Genomic DNA, 8,884 nt, shown 5'->3' with positions numbered 1-8,884 from the left:
TAGCGCTTACAATTTAATTATAAAGTGAACATGCCTCAACTACGGAACTCTGCAAGTGCCCATTCGTTACCATATCCGTTATCCTACCCTTGCTGCTTGCTAGCTATGGAAACAACCTTTCTGCACCTTTCCTCCATAAAAGGAGAGAGTAGATCTCTAAGAGCCCTTTCCGACCTGTGGTTACTTGGTCGTGTGTGTGTGTGTGTGTGTGTGTGTGTGTGTGTGTGTGTGAGAGAGAGAGAGAGAGAGAGTCACCGACTCCTCTTTCCAGGACACCGGCTACTTCTGCGAAGGACGTGGGAAGCTGTATTGCACTGGGTTTGGAGAAATCTCAGCCTAGCACCTGCCTCGTTTCTGGGTGTGACACTGGACAATTCTCTCTCAGTTCTTCCACTCCCTTCCCGCCCCTCCTCCCGCCCCCCTCCCCGCCACGCCCGTCTAGTGAATTCCTATCATATAGAATTCTAGACTCTTGGAGCCTGGAAGGGACCTTGGAGGTCATCTTGTCTAACTTCCCAATTAAAGGACCCGCTTAATCGGCCTCACTACTACGCCCCCTCCCCCCAATACACACACCACACACCACACACACACACACACACACACACACACACACACACGTGAGGCACAGTAATTTGGCGCAAAGAAGACCACCGGTCTCAGAGTCAAAAGTGTGAATACTTCCCAGTTTGGGCTCTCTATCTGTACCTCATCTCTTTAGATCTTTCTCTGAGCCTGTTTCCTCCTCCTCAAAAAAAAAAAAAAAAAAAAAAAAAGAGGGTGTGTATATCCTGCCTTGCAGGCTCGATCCGTGTGTTGTGAAGATGAAGTCAGAGCAGATGTGAGAAAGGCTATTGTAAACCTGAGGAAACGCTCACAAGTTGGTAGCACTTTAAGGTTAATGTAATATTTTCCCTCCTAAGCAGCCCTCAACAGTTAAGGAGAGCAATTATTATCAGCCCCATTTTACAGACGGGAAAACTGAAGCTCAGGGACTTCCCCAGAGTCATACTTAACAAAGCAAGAGTCGGAGCTAAGACTCCGAACCCAGGTCTCAGGTTTCCTTTTTTTTTTTTTTCATTGCTCCGCTACCTGATGCATCCCCACCTGAATAATTACTATACAAGCGTAACATATTATTATGGCTAAATACATGACCTTGGGCAAGTCATTTCTATTCCCGGCTTCAGGTTGCTCTATTCTATCCCACACCCATACTTATCAGAGGGTTTTGGACTCTATGTTCCTAAGTTTTTCCCAGTGTCGACTTTGTCATTCTGGTTCGGGGTGTTGTGTGCGTGTGTTTGGGCAAGGGGGTGGGGAGGTGAAGGGAAGGAAAGTTTCCTGACACCTTCTGGGCTCCCCTTTCTCCTTCCCCTCCCAGGAGAAGATCAAAGGCGCAATTAAGGAGGTGCTAAGAGCAGAAGCCGGAATTTCAGGTGTCAGTCCCCAGGGCTAGAGGAGTGGGTCCCTGTGGATTGAGGGAGGGATGGAATTGTAAGGGCTCGCCTAAATTGGGGGAGGAGAGCGTGATGGTGTCTTGGAAAGCGCCCTGTACTTGGATGTCCGGGGCTCTGGCTTTACATCCCCGCCCTAACACTTACTAGCTGTATGACCTTGGGCGTGTAGCTTCACTTCTCTTAAGATTCGTTTCATCATCCGTAACATAGGGGTGGTCATCCTTTTACTGTTTATTAGGGGTATTGCGATGGAAGTGTTTTGTAAAATTTAAGGCGCTATAATGGGAGCTGAACTGAGCGGACCAGCCACCCCAACTTGGGCTAGGGTCGCCAGAGGGCGCACCTGAATCGTTGAGAAGTCAACTCCGGATTCACGCAGGTCAGCGAGGACTTTTCTGGTCTCTCGCTCGCTACCGCTCCATCATTTAATTAGGTCACGGACATCTAGAGTCCCAAACAGCCTGGACAGGGCATAAAAGGGGGCCCCAGAAGGCGCGACTCCGGGCCAGTCACCCCTCCCACATCCCTGGGGCAGAACTGGCCCACGCATCCTGCCTCCGCCTACACCTGCCCGGCTCAGGTGCCCAGAGGGGCTGGCGGCTGGGGGTGGGGGAAAGAGGGAGGTGCGCAGCCGCCACGTGTCCCAGCGCAGGAACCCTGTGAACTCTCGAGCCAATTTTATAACAAGAACGAACAGAACACCAAGAGAACCAAGCTTTCGATGAGCACCTGTTCCACCAGCCAAGGTCCCAGTCTGGTCAGAGGCCGGGAAGTGGTCAGGGCTGCAGGACTAGTGCTCGGTCCGGAGCCACGCGGACCCTGCAGATCCCAACTCAGTACCTGCCCCGAAGGCTCTGAGGGTGGGGCCTGGGGATGACTCGGTTGCTGATTGGCCTAGAGGTGACAAGTGGGCGTGGTGGTCCCGCCTCCTGCCACTCTGGGCTCAGATCCCCTTTATTAGGAAGTTCCCGGGGCTGGCAATTTCAGACTGGCGTGCGAGAGCTGAGTAGCTTGAGTTTCCAGTACCGTGTCCCAGGCGCAGTGGTCATCGATCGAGCCCCAGCCCCGAAGTCACCATGCCGCGCTCCTTTCTAGTCAAGAAACATTTCTCCACCAGCAAGAAACCCAACTATAGCGAACTGGAGAGTCAGACAGGTAAGGTTCCGGGCTGGAGTGGACAGCAGGGAGGAGAGAAGAGAGGGAGAGGTTGGCCAGGAATAGGACCAACCTTAGGTTGACAGAGTACAGAGAGGAAGAGGAGGTACCAACCTCTGTGGGCTCCTGTACCCAGTGGGATGGAAACATCTGGGGACAGCTGGATAAACTCTGGGTGCCGGCAGTATGAGCTAGTGGGGAAGTCCTGGAGTGACTTGGGGATAGGAAAAAGGGGGCCTTGGTAATAGAGGGGTTTGGAGTTGGGGTGCTTTTTGCTAACATGCCGGTGGAAATGGTTCCCTGAAATTTTTGGAGCTTGGGGTATCATTCAGCCTGTATGGGGAAGGACCATTTAAGAGAAGCCTAGGACTGGGGAGGCCTGAAGAAATGCGAATAGATCTGGGAGGAAAGGGTCCTTTTAATCTGGAGAGGATGTGTCCTATTTAACCCTCTTCTTTCTTTTCTTATTTCTCACCCTTCCAGTGATTGTGTCTCCCCACTTATATGACCAGTCCTACCCAATGTTGGCCATTCCAGCACCAGAGGTCCTCAGTCCGGCAATATGTTACCCTCCACTGGTCTGGGATAGTGGGCTGCTCTCTAGTTTCTTTACTCCCGTGCCAGCAGCTGCTCCTGGACCCCCAGAAGAGCCCAAGGCCCTGGACCTGACTTCTCTGTCCAGTGATGATTATGACAGTGGCAAGGGATCAGATCCCCCAAGCCCAGTTTCCACGGAAGAGGAGGCAGAGAAGTTCTCCTGTGGTCAGTGCCCTGAACCCTACACCACCTTGCCTAGCCGTTCCAAACACCAGCAGCTCCAGCACAGTGAAGATACCCAGCCTAGAAAATCCTTTATCTGCAAGGTCTGTGAGAAGGAGTATGTGAGCCTTGGTGCCCTCAAAATGCACATCCGAAGCCACACACTTCCCTGCGTCTGCAAGATTTGTGGGAAGGCCTTCTCCCGGCCCTGGCTGTTGCAGGGTCACATCAGAACCCACACAGGTAAGTGACCCATGTAGTGTCTTCTATCCCATTCTCTTTTCCTTCTTCACACATTTTAGGATTATAGGATTTCAGATGGGGCCTTGAAACACAGCTAAATTGTTGAGAATGGGAGGACTCTTAGAGCTCCATTAAACTAACTTCATTTTTTTACATATGGGGCAGGTTCCATGCTGTTCCCACTCTAGTTTTGTGGAGTTAAGTGGGACAGGTGATGTTAGCCCTATTAATGGATGAGAGGTGGGGGGATGACTTAATGCCTTACTCACACAAGTGTAGTTGGGCTCTTTTGTTCATTCATTCATTGATTTTAGCACTATGATCAATTGATTTAGGACTGTGACTAGTACCCAGGCCTTCTCAGAGAACAATGTCAAGTACTGGAGGGATGAGAGTGTAGAAATAACTAGGCTTGATGCTGTTAGCTGCAGGAGACACTTAGGAAGCACTTGACTGCAAGCACAGAATTTCAAGGGAGTGGCTAGGGAGATAGAAAGTGATATTATTGTCTGATCGCATCCTGTTTTAATTTGTCATTTTGCTCTGGGAGAGGCCTCCTTTGGGTAAGCAAGTTTTCTCCCGCCTCAGCCAAATGGGCAAATGGGCTTTTGGATTTTTGAGAGTCCTCTTTTAGAAAGGGAGACTGTGACGTTAGCCACCCACCTGGCCCAAATGTGGGTTTAGGCGAAAGGCTCAGACCAGGAAGTTCCCCCTCCTCATTGTTCCAGCTTCTTCTTTCTCTCACCCATCCCCCCTCACTATGGCTTTTATATGCAAAGAGGCCTCACCCATTCCAGCATCTGGCCTCTTGATTTGATGTAAAGAGCTACTTAACCTGGGATACAATTCCATATCGGATCTGTAAATTTATTAGCAGAGTGACCTTAGGTAAGTAATTTCCCCTCCTGGGCCTCAGATTCCTCATCTGTAAAATGAGGAGGCTGGACCAGTTGACCTCTAAGGTCCCCTAAAAACCTATGATCCTACTGTCTACCTGGTACTACCTGGTCTTAGGTACTGGGGGGACTGATCAGCTCTTATGGAGCCCCCTCAACTCCTTACATTTCCTCCACACATATATATGTTTTTCAAAGGGACATTAATTCACGCTGGAAGCCAAAAAATCCTACTACAAAAGCTGCTGGTGAAATGCATAATTTCAAACCTTGATTTTCATTGTCTGCTTTAATGGCAGCTTTGGGGGTGGGGGACAGTGAGGGCCGATGGAAGGAAGGCTGAGCAGGTGCTGTGATGGAGCAATGTCTGTGCACCTGTTACTGTGGGCCTGGGCAGCTGCTGGGCCCAGGGTGCCTTCCCCTTTTAATCCAAGAAGTATCACATATACAATGCAGCCTTCCCCTGCCTTTATACTCCACACAGGGCTGGGGCAGCCTTGCCGGTGCTGATTTCACACTTGCTTAGCATGGTATAAAGATGTCTGAAGGAAGTTGGTCGAGAGGCGGAGGCTATCCACTGGGGCATAAGGCTTGAAGGCCTCAAAAAAAAAGGCTCTCCCTTCCCCTCACATCCCCCCCCCCCAAAGCTTTTTCTTTTTTAAAGCCTCTTTCTGAATGAAGTTTTCATAGGAAAGTCCGTGGCAGCTATAGTGAGTCAAGAGAGCCCCGTGGATTCCTGTTATGGCTTAATATACACTCTCCCTTATTCCAGTTCTACCCTTTCTCATTTGTTCCCCTGAGAGTTCCATACCATCAATAAGATTTAGAGCTAGAAAAGGGACCCTAGAGATAATTGAATCTAACCCTCTCATTTTATTATAGAGGTGGAAAATGAGCCTTGTCCAAGTAAGCAACTCAGCTAGGATTCATTCAGTCAGTCAACAAACATATATTATGTACAGGTCACTGTATTTGGCACTGGCTATCAAAGAAATTACATTCTCCTGAGGGTGTGAAGGTGTAAGATAAGTACCTATATACAAAGATCTGTATAATTCAAAGCTGGGAGTGGGGGTTAGGGTGGGGCTAAGGAGACATCCAAAACAAAGTACTCCGGGAGTATCTGCCATAAAGAGAAGAGGTGATTAGGAAAAATTTTGAAGACCGGAGGTGGTGCTTGATTGGAGCTTTGAATGAGGATAATGACTCTCAAAGGCCCAAGGAAGATGGATAGGGAAACGCACAAAAAGAGGCAGATGACCAGGCTGCTGCTGGCAAGGGGATTTGTATTTTTATCATGAGGGCCAAAGGGAGTCACTGAAGGTTATGGAACACTGGAAGGAGGGGCATTGTTAGATTTCTCCCCTAGTAGAGCCCTCCCCTTGAAGGTGGCAAGTACAGTGGCTAGGCACAGTTCCTTGCCTAGAGTAGGTACTTTATAAATGTTTGTCCAATGGAGATTATTTGACAAAATTCTAATTGACATGATTTGACAAGAGTGTAAAAGATTGAAAGGGGCCAAGACTTTAGGCAAGAAAACCAGTTGGGAGGCCATTAGAGTCATCCAAGCAAGTGGCAATGAAGGGCCTAAAGTAGCAGGTGGAGTAACCGGTACCTTTGACTTCCAGTCTCAGGCTCTTTCCACTAAACCCTGCCTGCCCACCTCTCTCTAGGTGGCTGGTTCATTCAGCTATCTTGGGGCTATGGTGTTTTTCACTGGCGTACTCTTTTTTTGAGTTCCCTGATTGTGTATAATAACACATTTTCTATGTGCTTTGAGATTTATCAAGTGCTTATCTCACCACAGTCTGGTGAAAGAAGTAGTATGTGTGCTTATTCCCATTTTAAGGATGAGGGTAAATGGCTTGCCTGCCTTTACAGAGTTACCAAGAGGCAGTTTCCTGCCATTCAGGTGTTATGGTACAGAGGCCCAGGATGTGAAGTCAGAATCCTTCAGTTCAAATGTTAGCTCTTCCATGCATTTCCTGGGGGAACTTGGACACCTCCCTCCCTTCTCTGTAAAATAGGGGTACTCCTGGCCTTAGAAGGGGCCTTCATTGTTATCTGCTCCATTCCCCTCTCATTTCAATAGGTGAGGAAATTTGGTTCCAGAGGTTGTGACCTGCCCAAGGTCACCTGGGTAGGATTCGAACCTAGGTCGTCTGATGTCATAGCACATCAAGCACAATTGTGGGCTTGATGGGCTCCAAAGCCCCGCCCAGCTCTAAATTCTGTGAAACCGTGATCAGTGTAATCAGAGCTTCTCTAATATCTTTAAGATAGTGTAGAAAGGCCCAATAGTCCAGATTCCTGGGCTTACTGGTCATGCCACGGTTATCTGGGCCTCAGGGAAAGGGGTTGGTGAGGGTGGGGGTGGGACGTCTCTTTAAACCCTAAGAGAAAGGGGTGATTCATTGGGAGCCTCACTCTGCCTCGTCTCTCCCCAGGGGAGAAGCCGTTCTCCTGCACGCATTGCAGCCGCGCGTTTGCCGACCGCTCCAACCTCAGGGCCCACCTGCAGACCCACTCAGACGTCAAGAAGTACCAGTGTAAAAGCTGCTCGCGGACTTTCTCCCGAATGTCCTTGCTCCACAAACACGAGGAGGCGGGCTGCTCCGGCTCCCGCTGAAAGACTGCATGCTAAGGGAGGTCCGGTGCACAAGGCTCCCCGGCGCTGCCTGGAGTCTCCCCTTCTAGCCTGCCGGGAACCCTTCCCATATTGTGAAAGAGCCAAGTGAATATTTGCCATTATGATTTTCAAGGGGAAAAAAAATTTCTATAGGAAATCACTCCCTCTGTGTTAACTCCAGCTGTGGAGCAACATCCCCCCCACATATTCCCTCCCCCACCTTCCCACCCCCACCCCCCAACTTGCTGCTTCAGTCCTCAATGAAAGGAACTGGTGACAATTTTCATCGCACCCTCCCCCACCCCACCCCCTTTTGGACTCTGTCTTTTTTTTTTAAAGGCCGTTCCGGCATTTCCTGACTGTAGTTTACAATTTGAACCGTGACAGTTGCAGCTGGTGTCTGAAATGTCTCTTACAATCGGTCTCATGGGGGTGTTGTCAGCCTCTTCCAGTGAGGGGAGTGTGGAGGGGGGGAGTGATGGTTTTTTCCTTTTCTCCTTTTGGTGCTTCTAAACCAAGTCTGTTGGTCACTATTTCTATTCAGAATCCTACAAATTTCAACACCCCACCGCCTTTTTCTGCCAAGATGAAGGACAAAAAAAGCAATCAGGGGGTGTCCCAATGAACCTATCCCAGTGGGTTCTGATTGTCTGCTTCTGTCTGGAGGGAGCCATTGCATGTTCTAAAGGTGTAACTATGCACTTGGCCGGCCATGGTCCAGCTGCCAGCCACAATGATGGACCCTTGGGATGCCTGGGCCATTGACAGCCTCCCCAAGAAGAACGAGAAGCCATTTCAAGTCTGAATCCCTATTTCTAGGGTAGTTCTGAGCTGGAGCACCTGTTAATATGACTCTTAACTGCTTTTCAAGAGAACTGTGACTAATAGTAAGCACTTGTCAAGCCATACAATAAGGGGGCTGTGCAGGGCCTGGCCCACTGACAGGTGTGTCCTCAGCTATTTATGGTGCCAGACAGGTGCACCAAATAGGGATTGCTGCCTGTTATTTTTTTCACATACTCAGAAGATGTTTACATTTCAAAGGTACACTGGTATTTATATTTTTATGCCACATTTTGTACTGATGAAACATTTTTATAATTATATACACACAATTTATTGATATTCAATAAAGTGCTTAATTTATAAAAATAAGTAATCACACGGATGATCTGGCTTTGATTTCAAAATATGCTTTCAAGGGTTAAAAAGGCAAGTGAGTGTGGATTATCGGAGGCGGGGAAGGGGACAGCTGGTGGAATGTTTCCTCGATTGCCTTCCCACCATCTCTTCTTGGTTTGGAAATGGTCTATAGAGTTTGGAAAGGGCTCTGGCTTGGGGATCAGAAAAACAAACAAAAAAACCCAAAACTTTTGGTTTAGTGTGACCTTAGGCAAGGCACTTCCCTGATTCACAGATTCCAATTTGAGACTCTTTCTTGTTTGTTTGTTTTTTTTCCAATTTGAGACTCTTGATGAGAGGGATGGATCAAAGGCTCTATTAACTCTTAGCTTCTAGTCCAATTCAAATTTCTTTAACTTCTAGTCCTAGCCCCCATAGTTGGCAGTGGGGCAGTAATGATGGAGAAACTTTGTGCAGACATATGTTTCCCAAAGAGGCTACAGTAGATCCACTCCTCCCCCACCCCCTTTACTCTAGAACTACAGGCCTAGGAAGCTCTAATCTATACCTTGAAAGGAAAACATACTGTTGACTTTTGACTTTTGGTGGATACAGGAAAA

The 8,884-nt window shown here is 48.5% G+C and overlaps 1 protein-coding gene across 1 annotated transcript; it reads left to right on the top strand.

The window, feature by feature from the left end:
- Positions 1–2,445: 2,445 nt before the first annotated feature.
- SNAI1 (snail family transcriptional repressor 1) lies at positions 2,446–8,285 on the top strand. The gene is made up of 3 exons (XM_036751444.1): positions 2,446–2,615; positions 3,099–3,617; positions 6,961–8,285. The coding sequence occupies exons 1-3, from the start codon at positions 2,537–2,539 to the stop codon at positions 7,140–7,142; spliced, it is 780 nt and encodes a 259-aa protein (XP_036607339.1). The 5' UTR covers positions 2,446–2,536; the 3' UTR covers positions 7,143–8,285.
- Positions 8,286–8,884: the final 599 nt, after the last annotated feature.

This window comes from Trichosurus vulpecula, chromosome 3 (assembly GCF_011100635.1).
Source record: "Trichosurus vulpecula isolate mTriVul1 chromosome 3, mTriVul1.pri, whole genome shotgun sequence".
NCBI lineage: Eukaryota > Metazoa > Chordata > Mammalia > Diprotodontia > Phalangeridae > Trichosurus > Trichosurus vulpecula.
Note: the sequence above shows the minus strand (reverse complement) of the source record. Positions and strands in the feature narration are given on the sequence as shown.

Excerpts from the sequence above, each read along its gene's own strand:
- SNAI1 (XM_036751444.1), top strand. The coding sequence starts at position 2,537 with ATGCCGCGCTCCTTTCTAGTCAAGAAACATTTCTCCACCAGCAAGAAA. Across the intron at positions 2,616-3,098 it reads CGAACTGGAGAGTCAGACAG|TGATTGTGTCTCCCCACTTA; the intron begins GTAAGGTTCCGG and ends TCACCCTTCCAG. Across the intron at positions 3,618-6,960 it reads TCACATCAGAACCCACACAG|GGGAGAAGCCGTTCTCCTGC; the intron begins GTAAGTGACCCA and ends GTCTCTCCCCAG.